The sequence below is a fragment of the Microchirus variegatus genome (assembly GCF_963457635.1).
Source record: "Microchirus variegatus genome assembly, chromosome: 5".
Classification (NCBI taxonomy): domain Eukaryota; kingdom Metazoa; phylum Chordata; class Actinopteri; order Pleuronectiformes; family Soleidae; genus Microchirus; species Microchirus variegatus.
In genome coordinates this window covers 23,769,145-23,789,992 of record NC_139806.1, presented here as the reverse complement: position 1 = coordinate 23,789,992, position 20,848 = coordinate 23,769,145, and the positions used below count along the sequence as shown (strand labels likewise).

At 40.1% G+C, this 20,848-nt stretch overlaps 1 protein-coding gene across 1 annotated transcript in view; it reads right to left on the bottom strand.

Moving 5' to 3' along the window:
* The window catches only part of LOC310926854 (connector enhancer of kinase suppressor of ras 2-like), a gene marked incomplete at both ends in the record, with an annotated part of 33,890 nt that extends 13,942 nt beyond the window's left edge, over window positions 1-19,948 (bottom strand). The window contains 9 exons of the mRNA XM_083889060.1: window positions 873-1,019; window positions 6,012-6,080; window positions 6,176-6,235; window positions 8,047-8,166; window positions 8,253-8,294; window positions 8,716-8,821; window positions 10,167-10,369; window positions 14,011-14,174; window positions 19,885-19,948. Coding sequence (XP_083745186.1) covers window positions 873-1,019; window positions 6,012-6,080; window positions 6,176-6,235; window positions 8,047-8,166; window positions 8,253-8,294; window positions 8,716-8,821; window positions 10,167-10,369; window positions 14,011-14,174; window positions 19,885-19,948 — 975 coding nt within the window. The remainder of the gene's footprint in view (window positions 1-872; window positions 1,020-6,011; window positions 6,081-6,175; window positions 6,236-8,046; window positions 8,167-8,252; window positions 8,295-8,715; window positions 8,822-10,166; window positions 10,370-14,010; window positions 14,175-19,884) is intronic.
* Between the last annotated feature and the right edge of the window lie 900 nt (window positions 19,949-20,848).

Below are 20,848 nucleotides of genomic sequence, written 5' to 3'. Positions count from 1 at the left end.
TCCTTGCAGCAATCTTCTCGCTCACCCTTGGTATTCCTTCGTACAGGCTTCTGTTTGTTACATGCGTGCACTTGTTGATGTTTAGCACTGCACGCAACTTTCTGGTGTAGCACCCATCCAGGGACTTCTCCAGGGTTGGCTTCAGGGTCCAGCATTTGCTGCCATAGAGGAGAACGGACTCAACTGTCGCGTAGAAGAAGCTGAGTTTGATTTGATGGGGTATTAATATTTAGTGCCATAGAACATAGAAGACTCAAAAACCACTTTGTGATACACTTTAAAGGTCACATAGAGTGGTCCTGTTGCACATATATGTTAGTTATGGAGGTCTACTTACATACATTAACTTGTTTTTATGGTCAAAAACCTCCTAGTTGCTGTAAATGAGCCGATAGAAATCTCTCCTTACTGAAGCTCTCCTCAGCCGCGGTGTTTCAGACTGAAATCTCACACCCAGAAGACAGACTGTGTTGTGATTGGCCAGCCAGCGTAGAGCCTTTCCAACTGTCTTGTGATTGGACAATACCCGGAAGTGACATATTCAGCACACCCGCTCTCAGAAGCACAGCTCCCCCCTCTGGAACAGTGGATGCACTGCTACTCATTATCAAAACATGAACTGTTTGTTTCGAACCTTCAGGGCTTCATAAACGAGGTAATGACGCAGATACACAGCAAAAATCAGCGTTAATTGGAACTTCCCGTCTAGGTCCGCTTTAAACTGCAGATTTCAAGATGAACTTTTCAGCCCTGATTACATGCATTTCCTTTCCTATCTTGGCCATTTGAAGAATCACTGTATGTGACAAAGAGATACACAGATTGAAAGATCACATTCATGCAGAAACAACGACTTTAAGCAGCCATCTTACTTGCAGAGCCAATGGCTTCCATCTCATGTTCTTGAGGAGGGCGGGCGTGGAGGTGAGCGTGCTCTGCGGCCGTTTCTTCAGCGTCAGAGTCACGCCTGCAGGATCCCCGCGCAACGAGTTCACCAGGTTCTTCAACTGCCAGCCCACCTGGACAAAGAAAAAAGACGGAATCGTGATATGGGTTTCCTCAACACACAAACTCAGACATCATGAACGTGTGGGTTTTCTGCCTAAGCCTAACATTTACCCAACTACAATTCACGTCATACGCCTAAACTTAGAATTATAAACGAGCTTAGGACCAAGTCAGTGTTTGTGCCTGTAAAGAGGTAACAAATACAGTGTGCAGCACATCCTTTGGTTTACATTAATGAGAATGTTTAAATGCCTTAGGGCTTCTTCTTCACACCTGCTGGGACATCAGTCGGCAAGTGCTGTCATGATGTGTGTTGTTAACAGCTGTATGTCTTGTAAATGGCCTTTAACCCAGTTTAGATGACGATTGGCACAAACAAACGTGCTGTGCTGCCCAGAGACACGGCGTCTGCAGCTGAACCAGATCTGCCTCGTCCAGTTTGGGCAGAACATGTCCCCGACACTCCTCGCTTGGCTGGCTCTGCTGACTCTCAGGACATCTTGTGTGTTTTAATGCAGCCTGTGAAACCGGGCATTTTTCAGACTCCGACGGAACAATCACTTTTGTTCCTTTCAGGGCGATTTTTTCATCTCAACAGCATCGACACAGAAAGGCACCAAAGAGACGGACGGACACACTGGAACAGTTATTTTCTTAAACAATCTACTGCTCTCCCAGGTGTAAATCTTCATATATATATATATATATATATATGTATATATATATATATATATATATATATATTTCACTCACCTATTTAAAGCTCTTAAGTGTTAAAATGTACTGTCATGTCCTTTTAGGTGCTTGGAACCTCATTTATTGACAATCCGTGCTCCTGAAATCTTGTGTCCTGAAGCCATTTAAATTATTTCGGACATTCTCTACTTATTACAATTGTCCAATTCCAGTATTTTTCCACATCTATTTCACACGGAAAATGATTCTCAAAAATCAGAGTTGGAGACAAACAGTTGGCAAATTAAAGCTTTCCCAGGTAACATTCACTGTCACTTATTATTAACCTATGGCTTTAACTCTAAACCAGGGGCCTCAAACTCAAAATGACCTGGGGGCCGGTGAACTTCTAGTCTGGTCAGGAGGGGCCAGGTCAAGTAAAAAAAAAAAAAAAAGTCCAACAATTTGGGAAAAATGAATGGTTTAGTGATTAGAAATTAAAATTATATCTTGATAATCCATCATGATGTTGCAATTACAAGTATTTAGGATGACATTGCACACCATTTCAAAGTAAAAGTATGTGTTTTGATAGATAGATAATGACAAAAAAAAAAAAAAGTTATGACGTAAAATGAATTGGTGAATAAAAAAAACAAGACAATTGTAATTAAAACACTAGACAGGCTTATATAATATATAATAATAATTAAATGTGGAATTTTGTAATTTAAAAATAAGTGTAGGGCCGCATGTGGCCCCCAGGCCCCTGCTTTAAACCATCCTTACGATGAATAATAAGTTAGATAATACATTTAAAAAATAGCAAAAACAACACTTAAATACATTCTTTTTAATATTTAATAATGTGACAAAAATAGAAGAAAAAAGCAGCAGGTGTAATTATTAGATTGTAGTTGTCAAGTATTACTATTCAAACATCTTTTACTTTATTGTTTTTTATAATGAATATGTATTTTCTTGCATTTCTTTTACATCTTTCCACTCTGGTTTGTTATTTTCATTAAAAAAAATCCATCTCAAACTTTCTCCTGAGTTAATGCACCCACTAATGGGATGTTCCCAGCGAATCAACCATCAAGGATTCCTTCTTAACTATGGGTCACACTATATTAAATGTATTAACCATGCTAAAGCTGCTTATGGCGGCCGTTGTGAGTGACAGTTTGGGGTGAGCACGCGTGTCAGCCGAGTTTACAGATCGACATCACCTACTTAAGCTGTCAAACTCGCTCAGCTGCTGCTCATCTCAGGCAACGCGGCGCGGCAGAGAATCTCTCACCCACAACATCTCCAGCATCTGTCTTGTGAACGCTGTCAAGTTCCATATGAAGTAAGAAAACTTCAGAGTAAATACAATATAGCAATCTTCACTTCATACTGAGTTCTTCACCCTGCTAAGTAATTCATGTGTGGGGGTGTTTTCAGACATTAGATGATACAAAGCGAGTCCTGCTGACATCCAGTATCTGTCATACTCACATCTGCTGCTGCTGGTCAGATTTAAAGCTCAGGCATCATTATCATAATTATGTGATTTATTGCATTCATGTCTTTGTTATGTCTTGTCTACACTCTTAGAAATAAAGGTGCAAAGTAGAACCATATAAGGTTCTTCGGCTTGTCCTCATAGGAGAACCATTTTTGGCTCCTTTTGGAGGGTTCCACCAAGAACCCTTTTAAAACCCTTTAATCCGGAAAGGGGTTTTGAAGCGTTCTCTGGATCAAAGTGATTCTTACTGGAACCATTAGTGTTACCAAGAACCCTTGAAAAAGGGTTTTCCAGAAGCAAATGGTTCCAGGTAGAACCTCAGCCCTTATAGAAGTACCATTTTGGAACCCTTATTTCTAAGAGTGTAGGCTTTGTGTGACACTGCAAATTGAGCTGCGATGGCAAAATGATGCAAAAAATCCTTTCAGTCGTGATGGAGGGAGGATGTTTCAGAAGACCTGGATGTTGTGGGTGGAAGTGTTTATTGAAATTTGACTGCTAGTATAATAGAGAATGTAACGCCATGTCCTTTCTGTATTGAGTTTGCATGTTCTGCAGAGGTCAGGTGGAAACTCTAAACTGCTCCGACTCCTTGCGACCCTTATGTGGAGGATAAAGCGGAAGACGAATACATTTAAAATGTGCCATATGTAAGAAAGTGGCCAAAAACGACTACATTCAAATTCAAAATACCGAGGTCTTTTAGGTTTTGTTTTCTGACGTAACTGGCAACCCTTGGTTGCTCAGCAGCTGAGACTCCACTGACTGCAATGATTGGTAGACGGCGGTAGGTGGCGCCACATGCCAAAACATGATTTCAAAACATAAACATGATTTGCAGTCTGCAAAAGATTTATTTACTGCAAATATTTTGTCTGTACTGTTGTTGTTGGTGAGTTCAGTTTGTTATATGAACATTATTCCTGAGTCTCTGTGACATATTAGGAGGATTTTATGGCCAGTTGCTTTAGATTTATTACATAATTCACCTTTAAACCTATGCAAACTCACTACATAACCAAATTAAAGATATTCCTCCTGTGACCACAGCACAAATCCATAAAGAAAAAAAAATTAATTTATATACAGTAGGTGTTACCAATTGAAGTATCTTTTTTAAATCTTTTTGGTGTTTTAGTTTCTGAGACTGGGGAATCATATTTTTGCAAGCATAGGAAGCCTGGTTGCTATGGCAACTGCCATTGGGGCCTAGGATATTTTGCCTATCAGTGTCAGACAATGAAACATTGCATGTTGGGTCGACTTAATAATTAAGCAATAACGCTTCCATAGGTCATCAGCACACAAACCTAAAGAAGAAAAAAAATCCACATGTTCCTCCTGTTATTTTATGCTGAAATGAACACAAACCAGCGACTACAAAGACCAAGGATGAAGTAACAAGCACTTCTTCAAGACTGAGCTATGTTTTAGTTCTCCTTTAATATACTGTCCTGCACTAAACTTTACACTGAGAAGAAGAACGAGGCTTGACGAGTCCGTGTTTGTCCTTCTTCTCTTTCAAAATGGCTGCATTCAGCGGCAAAGTTGACTGACTGAAATGAACCTGGCTGTGTAATTATCACACGTCTTGGCGTCTCGCACACAAGCAGTAATTATTACAGACAAAGCTGTGCTATATTTAAACCGATCAGCACAGACAGTTTTTTGTTTTCATTTTCTCTGAATTTACTAAATTATACGATCACACACTTCACGGTCACAGTCAGTTTGTGCCGTTTTGTCTCACTTACAAAAAACAAAAAAATGGACAACTTGTTGTGTTAATTAAGATGAGGGGAACATAAAACCTCAAATATCCATTAATTACATTATTAAAAGGTATGTAGTAATTTATATGAATTTAATTCTTATGTGGGTGATATTTCAATACTTTCAATACTGTAAATATTATATTCTGCACAGCACACGACTGTAACATTATTTACAGTAATAAGCTGTTGTTTGTGATTACAGTAGTGACACTAGAAAAATAGTAAAATGCTGGCAACTGTCAGTATTTTACTCTAATTTAACATTTTGTAGCCTTTAGAATAAAATTGTGTTTTTTTAATGTTATATTTGGATGTCTTGCTGCATATGCAAGTTAATTTCACATGTATAACAAGCTTCCTGGCTATATAAACTGGGGGATGCACATATCAGCAGCTGAAAAGCCAGCTCTGCCAAAAAATGCACCGTCTGTTTATTTTATTTTGTAGAGCATTTGGGATAAAATTGTGGTGCTCATGATATATTTGGATGTCTTCTTGCTTATGACATTTAATTTCACATGTGTAAGACGCTTTCTGGCTAAACAAAATGGGGGACGCACATATCGGCAGCTGTAAAACCAGCTCTGCCAAAAAATGCACCTCCTGTTTATATTATTTTGTAGAGCATTTGGGATACAATTGTGGTGCTCATGATATATTTAGATGGCTTCTTACTTTATTTTAAAAAGATGGATAAGGGGAGTGCTGACTTTTTTTTTTCCCCCCCACTTCACGCACTGAATATATCTGTCCAAAATCCACCATTTATTCATTGATGGCTTTCGTGGCATGAAGACAAATTCTCGACAAATAGGATAAAAAATTGTTTCAGAAAGAAATTGCAGTCCTGGTTTTAAAATGACACGTGACGAATAATAATAAACCCCCAGAGTTTCCATATTGACAAAACTATAACTGAGATGCAGTGGATTATTGTGGATGTACTGCAGTACATATGTGAATGTGTATGTATGAAAACTACAGGCTGATTCATATAAAGCACATACAATCTGACAGAACAGCAAAAAAAAAAGTCTTACCACAGTTTGATGATTAACCTGAATGACCTCATCTCCTGCATGGATTTTCTTACAGCGGTCAGCCACAGACTGATGGACAGACAGACAGAGAGAGGTCATTTTACACAGCTTCACTTTCAACTTGTACATTAAAACTGCACAAACACACAAACTTCTATACTTACTCCTTCTGTCGTCCCGGTGATCACGTGCAAACCATCATATGTCGATTTGATGTACATGCCCTTTGTGAAACACAGTAGGATTATGACTTTTACATCCTCACAGCTCATTAACATGGGTCAGCACTATCACCATTTCTTTTTAATGTTTTAATCTGCTTGTTGTTCAGAATGAGTATGACACCGGATTTGTCTCAACTATATTTAGCAGCAGTGAAAGACAATTACAAAATAAATGCTATAATTACAGGAATAACATCACATCAGTGTATTTCAATAATACTATAGTGTGTGATTTAATAGGAATATAACAGATAATTGCTCTTAAATGTGTGAAATATGTTACAAATAAGTTGAAAACAAACCACAATGAACCTTTATCAAAGTTTTTTTTAAATCATAATTATGTTTTTGGCCATAACACCCAGCCCTATTTTAAAACAAAGTGGGTGCAATCTGAAAGAATGCCACTGAGTGAATCCCACACAAATGCCCCTTCGAGCAGATTGAGTCAAACATGGTGGATTATTTTATATGCAAAAGCTGTTTGTATGTTGCAAAGAGAAAAAAAAAAGTTAAGATGCAAAGCCTCCACTAAAAGGGGTCTAAAGTGCAGCGCGCACACACACACACACACACACACACACACACACACACACACACACAAAGCAGGATGCCAGGTTTCAAGCTGAATATGAGAGATTTATTTTTAGGCCACTTGACCAACTGCTGTGTTCAGGTTTCCCTGAACGGATGAGAGAACTTCCATAGCCCTTGTGAGCATTTATGAAGGGGGGCGGGGCTATTACTGTTCCCCCGAGCAAGGAGCTTGTGTTGGAGAGTAGGTCAGCGCAAAGGAGACCAGCACAGTGCTCCTCGTCCTCAAGATTCACCATTTGACTGAAGTCGTGATAGTTTTTGCAACGGATGTTCACAGACATATTTTCCATTTTCATTTTAAAGAAAGGAAAACATACATTTATATAGGTAACAGCGCAATGCTAAACCCTTTAACACAGGGGTCTCAAACTGGCGGCCCCCCACATGTTATAATGAAAACATGGCCCAGTACAGTAATAATAAGAAATTTGGTAAATAATTATCCCATTATTAAATGTATCATATATGACATTCAATTACATATAAAAATACGCTTGTTAGGGCCCGAGTCACGAATGGCAGTAGCTGAAACGGCTCCTGGTATGAATTTTAATTACAGCTGTCCACGCTATTATTTATGTAATTTAAAATAAATGTCTGTTTTTGATATTAATACATTCATTTTGCATCATAAATATCATTATTAAGTATACGTGTGATATCGTGATGCAATATTGTGAACAGATGTTTTATTCCCCACGTTTTGTTCTCTAGGCCGGCCCCCTCATGACCACAAGAGATGCACATTGGCCCCCAGGTCATTTGAGTTTGAGACCCCTGCTTTAACACCTAAGCCTCAAAATGTTGGATTTTCAGATTTTGCATGTTAAATTTAAAATTTGAACAGTGTAAAACAAATTTAAAACAACATTTTTCCTCCAATCTTAAAGAAAAGCAAGACATTTTGTGATAAAGTCATTCTAGGGCCACTGAGTTGAACTATGACGAGTGTTAACATGAAGTCACACATTTCACGCCAGGTTACTTATCCCCATCTTACAAACAATTTCACTGCAGTAACTAGCAGTTTTCCTGTTTGAATGTTTGTTTTTCTAATTACTGGACTACATTTCTGTGACAACAAAACAACACTGTTAATCTCAAGTATGTATTACGAGAGCAAAAGAGCAAAATGTACAGATTATCCAGTCATATACGTGGACATGATGACCAGTGACAAATATGAGACTGACTGTAGAATAATCTCGTCTTACCAATCCTTCAGTGGACTTTGTGTTGGGCAGCTGAACAACCTCCAAATGTGCAGCCTGGGACACCATGGGATCGGAGGACAGAGAGATAATGTGGTCACACACTCCAGACAGGGTTTTGCACTGAAGACGAGACATTAGGGACATTACAACCTTAAAGGACGCACATTACGGCGTTGACTTCATTAGATACAGTGTAAGTAACTCACCACATGCAGGATTTTGTTTTCCGTTTCATACACAGAACAGTCCTGAGGAACATGCAGATAGAACTGTTACCTCAAGAGAACGTGTCAAAATGAGGAGTTATTATTGGCATTACTGTTGTAGGTGGATATAAGAAAAAAAACTAAAAACCGAGCAGCTTGGCGCCTATAACCCCCTACACTCCCACACAGGCACGCACATACAAAACAAATGAATCACCACTGCGGAGGCATGTCTCTCTCTCTTCTCCTTCTCTCTGCCAGTCTTCTCTCAGCCTCCAACGAGTTCATTCTCACCCTCTTTCACAGCCACTTTTCCCACCTAATCTTTTCTCTTAACTATAGAAACTTTATTCTCCAAAGTGACTTGGAAGTTTAATACTTGTGTCCGGTATTATAGGCACGAGACTGGATATTTAACCACAGAATCAAGTGAAATGACTCTATAAAAATGTACGGTAATCACCTGCTGTACAATCGTCGTGAGCTCAAGACACAGCTGGATCACGTTGTTTCTGGTCAAGGAGTAATCTGCCACTGCAGCGAACGGAGACCTGAAAAAGAACGAGCACCTGGAATGAACCATTAGATCATTCTCCACACACACACGCCCGTTTGCGCTTCATTCATATTGAGAACCCTCATAGACATAATGCATTGCCTCGACCCTTAGCCCCAAATTCAATTCTTATGTTTACATGACAGAAAATGTCCTAAAGAGGCAACACACACATTACACTATATGTACTCTCTCATCTAAAACTTACTCACTAAAACATCTGATTTTTTTTATCTGTTAAGTGTAACACTTGCACATTACTGAATTTTAATCAGAACAGGTGCTGCAGAATGTGGCTCCGTCTGTGTGAAAACAAATATCAAATCACTTCTCTTGGATGTTTTTGACTGTTTTTAACTTCCAAATTTCACCCAACACACACACACACACACACACACACACACACACACAGTGGCGAAGTGGCAGAATCCCACAGAGAAGAAGAATGAAACACATACATAGACTGGCTCTGGGTCTTTCAGCCATCCTGTCAGTCACTTACTGAATCGCTCTTAATTGACGATGAGTCATAGACATAACATTAAAACAAAACTGCTCTGAATGTGGAAAGACCTCAAAATCAAATAAAGACAACAATAACTGAAACATGAAGTTAGATGTCCAAAAATATTTTCATCCAGAATTGAAAGAAAACGTCTTACTAGAGATGTCGTCCAAAATGTGACAATTTTTTCTCATTTTTTTGTCCAAAATATGACAAAAACGTCATACTATAGTATGTCGTCAAAATGTTACAATTTTTTTGACTTTTTTTTTTCCCAAGTTGAACGAAAAACTTCATACTAGAGATGTCGTCCAAAATGTGACAATTTCTTTCACATTTTTTTGTGCAAAATTTTACAAAAAAGTCATACTATAGTATGTCGTCAAAAAATTTGACAATTTTTTGGAAAAAAAAAATTGGTCCAAAATTTGAAAAAAAGTCATACTATATAGTACGTCGTCCAAAATGGGAAAAAAAAAATGTGTCCAACATTTTACAAAAACATACTAATGCATGTCGTCCAAAATTTGACTTTTAAAAACGTCATACTATATAGTATGTTGTCCAAAATTTGACCATTTTTTTGAAAAAATATTTCGGTCCAAAATTTGACAAAAAACGAAGCCGCTGCATTACCTCAGCACAAAAACATAAAATATAAAGAAAATGTAAAATTCTGTGTCAAACTCTTTCTAATTTATTTTATAGTTCACAAACATTTTCACAGCCAAACCATGACATGAAAAACTGTCGTGCAACTGTCAACAATGCTACAAGAACTAAGAGGAATAACTCTGTTTAGTGAATTAATGTTTCACTGTGTGTTATAGAATCACCTTTTTGCAAATCTCACCTGTCCAACCACGCCAGCAGGCTTTTGGCTGCAGCTATCAGGTCTACCACTGAGGTCAGAAAGTCATTGGGCAGTTTCCGGGTGGCTCGACCATCGTAATGGCTGCTGCGCCGTCTGCCTGTGATGAAGTTCTGCAGGTTCTTGGCAGATGCATTGAGCTTATGAGAGAGTGTCTTCAGATTCTCAGTCTCCAGCCCGTAGTTCTAGAGGAGAGGAGAGAAGAAAGAGCCATTTGATGTCGTCTGTCCATCTGTCGTGACACCGGCAGAGAAAGTCCACCTTGCCGCGCGACCCACAGATGCTGCAAATGTGAGGAACATGTGACGACAATAAAACCAGTAACTCATCTGCGTGGCCCCGCTCTCCTCCAGCTGTCACTTTGCATGTCTGGGGAAAAACAATACGCCAAACTGCACGTGCAGGCCTGAGGGCATCAGAGTGTCTTCGGAGGAGAGAGCACGGCAGGAGGGCCACTAATCATATTTAATACAGCAGCGCCTGAGAGACTTAAAACTAAATCCCAGTTACATAAGGAGCTTTGCCCCACAGCAGCAACGCAGGATGAGAGGACTTTAGATTCAGATTGCATCTGTCACCTCAGTCCACGACATCCAGTCGATGCGTTTCCATGCGCATTTAAGTCACGCTACTGTTGTACGTATCTACGGACCGGTATATGTAATATCACAGAACACTTTAGCTGGCAGCTAGTCGTTAGCGTTACCAACCGTTCCGTAAAATAAGGACTTGTTATTACAGCGAGGGGTATTGATTGTTATATTTTGACATTGTTTGTTTTAGTTATGATATTATTAAGTCTGTGATCACATTGATATAGCAGGTCACGTGTATATATATATATATATATATGTGCGGGGATATTAAGTTAAAGGCGCAATATCAATATATAAGAATGTGGCCAAAATACAGGTTTTCTCCACCATTGTAGCCCAGACATAACTGGCAACCCGCGGTTGCTCTGCAACTGAGACTCTACTGACTGCAATGATTGGTAGACGGCGGTAGGTGGCGCCACATGCCAAAACGTAAACATTATTTGCAGTCTGCAAATTATTTTTTTTTTAATGCAACTATTTTGGCTGTACTGTTGTTGTTGGTGAGTTCAGTTTGTTATATGAACATTATTCCTGAGTCTCTGACATATTAGGAGGATTTTATGTCCGGTTTATTATATAATGCACCTATAAATGTACTGTGTTTATTGGGCTAACGCACGCACACACGGCTTTCTTCATGTCGAGACCACCCTCTTCCTTTTGTTCCTCCTTTTCATTCATCCTGTCCTCTCCCTTTAAATATTCCCTCAGCCGAACAACTCAGTTTAGCCCGTCACGCCTTTGAAAACCACTGTGGACTTGGGTATCAAAGCAGCAAATTGGTTTTCCATGCTCTGTAATGTCCTTTCAGAGCACAAACAAAAACACAGGGTCTAGGAAGGAAGGCAATTACAGCATGTTAAGTATAAATTATTCCAACAGTAAACGTCTTAAAAGTAAAGACAGCTTTGTCTATTTACATTGAACTTAAATAAGCTGAAATTGTTTAACTCTTTAAGGTACGCACCAAGAAAAAAGCAAAGGAAAAATTATTTCTTTGCATTTTTTTTTTCTTTAATTATGATAACAATAATGACAATTAGACCTAACATAATTAGACCCTACAGTATTTCAGATACAGGCCTCTACCAAACTGAGACGTCTGTTCATAATAAACCTGGTTTAATATTTATTTAATGTTTGAAAGCCTATCTCATCCATCATGTTTTGTATCAACAAATATGAATCATACAAAACAAAAATACAATAAAATGAAAATAATCACGTGAATAAAATGTTATTTTATTTTATTTACTTATGATAACAATAACGTGAAATTAGACCCTACAGTATTTCAGATACAGGCCTCTACCAAACGGTTGAGACGTCTGTTCATAATAAACCTGGTTTGCATAATTCATAAAGTACAACATTCAGAACAAGTCACATTAAGTGTTAGTGAGTTCAGCTTGATGCATTTTTCAATGAGATATAGTGACTTAAAGTGTGCTCGACCAAATGGTTGAGTAGTACCTTAAAGGGTTAAAGCTGAAAAGACACTGACTGTTAATTTGTTCCCTGTATAATAGCAAGGTTTTAAATTCAAATTATTTTTTAATTTCATGGATGTGAGATTGTGCTGCTTCTCTCTGTTCTGGACCTTTCAAAGTAAAGTCTCGATCTCACAGGTTTTGAAAGACATTTTCACCAATTTCCTGATTTCTTTTTCTGTGAAAATGTGAAAATGACCAGATTAGATAGCATACAGTATAGGTAATACATTTTTGTGAGATTAAATCAAGCAAACCAATTCATAAAGATGTTAACATTTGTCTCTTGTTGCAGCAAATGTAAGGGAATCCTGTCACAGTTGTACAGAGTAAGGGTCGAGGTTAAGTCCACCCTTTTAGTTTTAAGTGGACATGATGAAGTGGAAAATTGGACTGACTTATGAACTACTGGGTTCCACAACAGAGGAAGAAACTTGACTTGTCACATACTCAACATAATGCTCTAAACCACTTCAGCAGCACTTGAGCCCAACCAGCAGTCTATCGCACTGACACAGGACTTCAATAATCCACGTCAGAGCATCAGATGTAAGACTGAGGACTGATCTTTTGGCCAATTCCAATTCCTATCTTAACCCTCAAGCTCAACTCTTATCTTAACTGGCCCTCAAAACCAAGTGTTGGGGGTTATTTTGTCACTTAGAAATGGGACACCCCTTAAATGCAGATACGTCTTCAGACTGTAGGGGGCAGAATAACGTGAAAGCTGCGTCCAGTCCGTCAACTCCAAAAAAGAAGAAGAAGAACACATTTACGTCACGATTATTTATTTATTATTTTATTTCAGTGAAGTTATTAGGTTGTCAGTTAGTTATAAGATGATACTCATACAAATACCACAACCACAGACATATTCAGCTGACAGTTACCACACACCACGGCTTATTGAAAAGTAAACCATAGCAAACGATCGCGTGTGCGCACCGGCCGACTATTGACAAAAGATCGTAAAATAAAAATGTAATTTAAAATAAATGTCTGTTTTTGATATTAATACATTAATTTTGCATCATAAATATCATTGTAAAAATATCAATATAAATGTTACGCAACAATGACGTCAGTAATCCATAATATGGGCCTAAACTAAGATAATACAATGGTTTTCATCATTTTTATATCTCTATTAACAAAGAAAATACTTAATTTGTATCGCACTCGCTTCGCTGCTTTCGACGCCATCTTTCTTATGTGAAAACACGCAATGCATTCTGGGTAGCCCTTGCTCCCAAGGGTGGTCTCGGAAAATCTCAATATTGAGGGCGATACAGACCTTAAACTTGCCCCTCAACTTAATTTTTCTGAGAATCGGGAGAGCACTTGCACTAGAGGGAGCGCATTTTTGAGATTGAGGATTAAGATTGAGGGTTAAGCAAGGAATTGGAATTCACCCTAACTCTAGATTTGCTTTGATGTATAAATATAAAGGCCTAAAGCAATGTCCCTACTCTGATATTCCTGAAAATGCAGCGTTTATTTCGTTTGGCATTTGCAAAGTCATTTGCAGACTTCATGGAGGATCACTTTATCAGCTAGCACATCACAACAAATGGTGGAAATCTACTCAGTGAGTGAAACGTGGGTTGTTCACAGCACTTGTATTTGATAAAGCTGTGAAGGCACAAAATGTGGCACGGAAATAATGATTTGACAGCAGCGACTCCTTGAAGAAAAGTGCAAAGAACACAGTAAAGAGGAAGACAGCAGGAGACTCACCAGCGCACAGAGCAGGTCCACAGCTTCCAGTACGAGCTCCTGGTGACCAATTCTGGACACTCCCAAATCTTCCAGCTCCTGGTGTGTGATACGCAGCAGCTGGTCGCCCCCTACTTTCTCCTGCTCAAAGGTCTTGATGTACTGCTGCAGGCAGTCGTCCAGGCCTGAGTGGACCGCACAGGACGACAAAAGGAAGACATTTCATTCACACTCCCTGGTTTCTTGTGAAAGCTTCATTTGGGTTACGCGATCAGTGATGTGATCAAAGTGTGAGCACAGGTTGTGTTTTTTCGCCGTGTCCCAAAGTGTGAAGTGGTCCAAGTCAAACATCCGGCAGCATTAACACCCACAAGGTACATGTTCGAAGTGTTTCAAGTAAAAACGAGCTGTGAATCTGTGCTTGGCTTGTTCTACATCTTTCACTGCCAGAGCGATGCAGGTTTTTACCTTTTTGACGGCCCTGCTGCAATTTTGAGTTTTCCTTGGTTCTTGGTGCAGGACGTGCGGAGAACGACCACAACAGTTAACAGTGAGATTTGAAGAGTTGTAAATAAGCTTGGTGAGAAATGTCGGCAGACCAAAGAAAAAAGATAAGATACAAGCAAATAAAAGGCTCTTCAGTGTCACACATCTGACAAGTGGAGCAGAGATGATTCCTGCGCCCAAAGCCCACTAATGGTCATTTAAAGTGAGGGACACTGAGACACAGAGAGATGTCATTAGTTTGTTTTGCAGGTATGTGGGCGGAGTTAATTAACACACCTTAGATCACCTGGCGAGGGTCCAGAGTTGGGTCATGACACCTTGTAATCCAGAGTATCTCTTTCTTGGTCCTGGGGAACCACTGTCCTGCATGTTTTAGATGTTTACTCGCTCCAACACACACAATCAGGTGCGATTCTAGAGTCTGTAGGGACCCTTAGCAAAAATTCCCAGGGGGCCCTTCCAACCAGTGTTCATCACCATTATGTTACAAATAATCTGACACCAACAAAAAATGTATGAGTTCAAAGTTTTGTTTTTTTTTCAAAATGAATGAAATAACATGGAAAACCATTGTAATTAAAAAGTATGTGAAAATATAAATGAAAAGAACAATAAAACACTGTAAATAGCTTTTAAAAAACTATATATAGTATTAAAAAAATACATTACACTGTAAAGAACCCACATTATAAAACAATATAAATATATAGAACAATAAAATACTGTAAATAACTGAAAAAAACATATATAAACTGAGTAAAAAAAGATATGCATTACACTGTAAATAATCCTCTTCATTTTCCAACTTGCAGAACGATAACTTCACACATGTTAGCGTGAGCTGGGGCCCCTTTAGGGAGGTTTCCTACTGAGATGTCATTGTTGTTTACGGGGGACGGGGAGGCGGCTGCTCACTGCACATTTCAGTAAAAACAGCCCTCAGGCTCCGAGTGTCGGGGGCCCCCTATTGGCTCTGGGCCCCAGGCAGTTGCCTGGATAAACTGCGCCTCTGGATGTCTCAAAAGGTCTAGGATCAGAAGCTGACCAAATATCTGGCTGACAGGAGTAAGAAAACTTAAGAAGCATAATAATGTGCTGCCTTTCAGTAAGCACACTAATTAGACTTGCTGGGGGGCAAAAAGGGCAAAATCCTCAATAAAATACCATCTGCTCAGTAATGTTTTGGTTCGATCGCTGATGTTTTCGCAGGAAGTTTTTGTCTACATTCAAATCGAGTAAACGTGAATTATCAATGCTTATTTTATATATGTTATATAGCTGAATGTGACAGCTACAGTGCCCTGCATGCTAACTTCACAGCCATTTACCAGTGAGGACAGAGAGAAAGACACAGAGAGTAGCTTTTGTGAAGCCTTTTCTATACTCTGTTTCCATCTTCTCAGCAAGACACACACACACACACACACACTGAGACAGCTCTTTGCTCATCTCGTCCTTTCATTGCTGTGGACCAATCGCACACTCGCTGCCTAAACCTGATCACGCATTCACACCGGGTTGAGCTGGCAGCTCAACTGTGGAGAGGAAACGTAGGGAGTTTCATGGTTTTGCATAAAATGTAAAGGCTTAACTAATCAGCCCCCTTTACCGAGTTAATTGAGACTCATTACATCAATGAAGTATGCCCCATGTTGCCACGGAAACCATGAAGCAGGTTTTCTGGCAAGGATCTTTTTTTTTTCCTGACCACAGGACAGAAAACTATTCAAAAAGTCTACATCTAACCCTGTTATAGCAGCAGGTGACAACTAACCAACTAACTTACTAACTAAGTGGCATAGTGCAGTGGTTCTGAAACTCTTTTATACCACCTGTGAAAATATCAATCTCCCAAAGTAACATCATTATCATCAACGTAAAAATACATCCTCCTACTCCTCTGCTGCTGTATACAAACATGCGCTCCCTCCGGCAGGTCTGATAGTTTTTAGATGAAGGCAAACGAAGCAATGTTACATCACTTTCTGTGCACGAAAACCAAACTGCAGAATATTGGTAAATGGTCTGTATTTATATAGCGCTTTTCTAGTCTTCTATCACTCGTCTTTCATACCCAATCACATGCTAGTGTGTGTGTGTGTCCCCTCCAATCTCCACTATACATCACTTTCCATTTCATGGAGATTATCAGACACACGTGGGGCACATTAAAAGCACAGCACTGACACATCATCCTAATCTCCGTTAAAGATAATCCGGTGGCGACGTGAGGTGACGAGACCTAACGCGGACGTTAGCGCCGTTACAATTGATTCGCATTTAATCTCACTTCGATCACTGATAGTAAAACAGCTAAACGTCACATAACATGAATGAAACAAATGTGGAATAAAGAGATTAAAAGCATGCATTGTGTCATTAGGTCTGTGCCTAAAAGTACACAAACAAATAAAGATGGCAGACAGTGTGTTTGCAAAGCTATACTGTGCACTTTTCAGGAACACAGCTTCAGTCAAAGCTGTGATTCTTTTGTCTTCTGTGATCAGACTCTTTTTTTCTTCTTTTTTTTGAAGGTGCTTTGTTGCAACTGGGAATTGAGGTGGTGGGTGGGGGGGGTGTGTGAAGCACCACTGTGGGAAGGTCACAGGGCCCCTATTCGGCATCTAGTGACATCACTGAGCGCTCTATGCTAATAATGGAAACTGTGAATGCTCCTGGCAAAATGCTGCAATTCCTTAGGAGCTCCAGTGAATCCACCCCTCCTCCCTTCCCTCTCTGTGTCTCAGTGTCCCTCACTTTAAATTACCATTAGTGGGCTTTGGGCGCAGGAATCATCTCTGCTCCACTTGTCAGATGTGGGACACTGAAGAGCCTTTTATTTGCTTGTATCTTATCTTTTTTCTTTGGTCTGCCGACATTTCTCACCAGGCTTATATACAACTCTTCAAATCTCACTGTTAACTGTTGAGTTCCTGCATCAATCCATTACCTTTCCTGAGGCAGATCAGTTAAAAAAAAAAATTGTTTACAAGGGCGCATTCGTGTTTATCAGGCGGGTACAAATTGTAATGCACGACAAATATTGAAGGAGGTCTGAGCCTTGCAATCATAATACGTCTGAACCAGCAGGAAAAAGTGCCCGCAGGCTGAGAATCACTGTGGCAGAGTGTGTGCGCACGTGTGTTTTCGTGCGTGTGTGTGTGTGTTGAGGCGGTAAAGATTTACAGTATGTGTGTGTACATTTAATCTGGAGCATCTCTGAAAGGCTGTGGCCTGACATATGAGCGCAAAACAACAACAACACAACAATAGGCGACTGAAACAGTGACAACTATAGGGCCATTGCTATTGGATTTGCAATATGTGGTGCAGCTTTAGTTTTAATATTTACTGTTTTACACAGTAGATTAAAAGCAAGATATATATATATATAAAAAGCTGATGAGTAATCTGTGCCGTGAGTATATCCAGATATTCCTGTGTGGGGCATTTACACTGTAGGTCTTTAGAGAGTGAATTATCAGGCAGCTTTCCTCAAACACATAAAACACACCGGCGACCAAATCCTTTGAATGATTAATTCATTTTAATAGCTGTTCATGAATCTGTCAAGTTCTGCTGAAATACCCAGACCTTTAACAGCAACTGGCCGTGAGAGGGCTTCTCTGTCAGACTGAGTCATATCTGTGCGGGCGTTTTTTAAACCTCATTATTCTGCTGCATGTTTCCCAAAATTCAAGTCATGATCGACTCCACCAAAGCCAACAGAGAAAATCAGCATTTCTATCTCACAGCGTCTAAGGAGCTGCTGATCTACTGCTTCTGATACGTTTGTGTCATTTAGGTCAGTCTGAAGGAAGGATTTCACAAAATGACACATTTGAATGTACAGATGGAAGCAGTAATGGATCAACAACGCCTGTGTGTTATGATGTAAAAAAAAAAATCATTGGTTTTCTCTATGGACTTTGGTGTTGGAGAAACACAAACTTCAGTTTCCTGTTGAGAAAGGCTAAGTAAAGAAAAAGTGCAGAACATATTCTTAATATACTGTAGACTTAAAGGTGCCATATGTAATAATGTGGCCAAAATACAGTTACTACATTCAAATTCAAAATACAGAGGTCTTTTAGGTTTCATTTTCTGACAAGGTCTAGAGTCTGTAGGTGCTCGGCAGCTGAGACTCTACTGACTGCAATGATTGGTAGACGGCGGTAGGTGGCGCCACCTGCCAAAACATGATTTCAAAACATAAACATGATTTGCAGTCTGCAAAATATATTTTGTAATGCAAATATTTTGTCTGTACTGTTGTTGTTGGTGAGTTCAGTTTGTTATATGAACATTATTCCTGAGTCTCTGTGACATATTAGGAGGATTTTATGGCCAGTTGATTTAGATTTATTACATAATGCACCTTTAAGCATGTTTATATAGTGAATTAGTCATTGTTCCATATCAAAGCAAACATTTATTTTCAAATTACGTGAAATCCCGTCCATCCATCCATCAACATTATTATGTTTATGTCTTTTTCCTCAAAAACGTTTTTTTCCCACTTGACTGGCCCTCTACAGACCAAACTAGACACCCAGTGGCCCCCGGGTCATTTGAGTTTGAGACCCCCTGATTTAGTGGGTAAACTTGTTCTGAGCCTGAGAACAAGCCTCTGGAGCACTCACAATGCAGTCACTACCTCATAATACCTGAACTGTCCCTTTAAACCCCTTTAAATAGCTGAAATCTTTACAAGTGCATTGAGGGGCATTCAAGCAGTTTGATCTGTAGTCACAGGCCTGTGTGGTGCTCTTCCAAATCAGCTGTGACTTCTTAAGACTTCTGTGGATCCACACTGCGCACAGACCACTGTGCAACGCAATGGTATTTATTGATAATAGTGCTGTGGTGGCTTTTTTCTATATATTTTTTTTATTTTACGCACGCACAAAAATGCCAAGCTCGAACCTTTCACCCACTTATGCAGTGAGAAGGGTTCATTATTTGTGTGTAATTACTGGATCTCAGCTATGTTTGCCAGCCTCCTGTGAGGAGGGAGGGATGGAGGCAGCCCCGCGTTAACAATAACCACCGCAGGACACAATAGAGGTTTAAAAGCGTTTTGTGCTGTTTGGCTCTGGAGGACAGGGAGGGGTTGGTTGGTCGTCTCCACATTGAGACTGCCAGTGGGGGGGAATCGATCAGATGATTTAAGGCTGTAATAAATTAGCTTTAAGGAGGCGAAGACCCGAGGCTCAGCAGGTGTTTTTGTTCTCCGCTGGCATCTCCAGTGGAGCCGTGGAGCGCAATGACGCACTGGGTCGTGTTTTTTGTTTATTTTTTTAACCCAAAACTGCAGTTTTGTGATGTGTGTTCCTATTTGACCACCATCGCCCCCCCCCCCCCCCCCCAAAAAAAATCAAGCCTTACCTTTCATCCAGTCCACCACTTGGCTGAAGCTCCACTTGCTCACAGGCTCCATCACCAGTGCCATCGCAGAAGTTTTCCAAAGAGAAGAAAGCAACACCACTCCCTCCTCCAAACGACTCTCACAAATTAATACATTTATGAATAAAATGGACTAGTTAATATAAAAATGTGTCCCAGCTCGGTTTGGGTGTTTACAAACAAAAGCAGATGTGTAAGTCCAACAGTGTCGCTTTAAGAAGCCTTGACTTGTGCACATTCCTGTGCAGTTGGTTTGCGTAAAGGCGTTCTCCCACTTGTCATTCACGTCAGGCTCAGTCAGTGGCAGCGGTGATGATGATGGCGATGATGGTGATGATGGTGTTGACGAGTCGCTGCTGCCCGACACTCTTCCCAAAACGCATCACATCCCTGTAGCATCCACAGCAGAGGAGACTGGCGGTCATCGTGGAGTGTGTGGAGAGGCGGTGCGCGCTCTGAGCATCCTCTCTGCCTCACACACAGACATGGAGTCACACAGGCATGTCTGTATGGGGGGTTGTTCATGCCTCACATGAGGAGGAGTGGTGAATGGAAGGAAGAAAGGGGTGAGAGCAGAGGCTGTGTGCAAACATGGACCTCCACAGCAATCCATCTAACGATTTATCCATCTGGTCAAGTTAGAGTGTCCAATTTGCCTAATTCCCATATTGCATGTTTTTGGACTGTGGGAGGAACCTGGAGAACCCGGAGAAAACCCAAGCACACACGGGCAGAGCATGCAAACTTCATGTAGAAAGGAAACCCTTCTTCTGGCCTCTGACCGGGTCACAAGCCCAGGTCCTCTTGCTGCAAGAAGCAAGAGTGCTAACCACTCAACGTGTTCTCATGAAGGGTTCGTATGGAAACGTACCGAAAAAGTACGTAACGTGTTTATCGTGCATTATCCTACGAAAATCAAGTGACACGAGTTCAGTGAAAAAAAAGG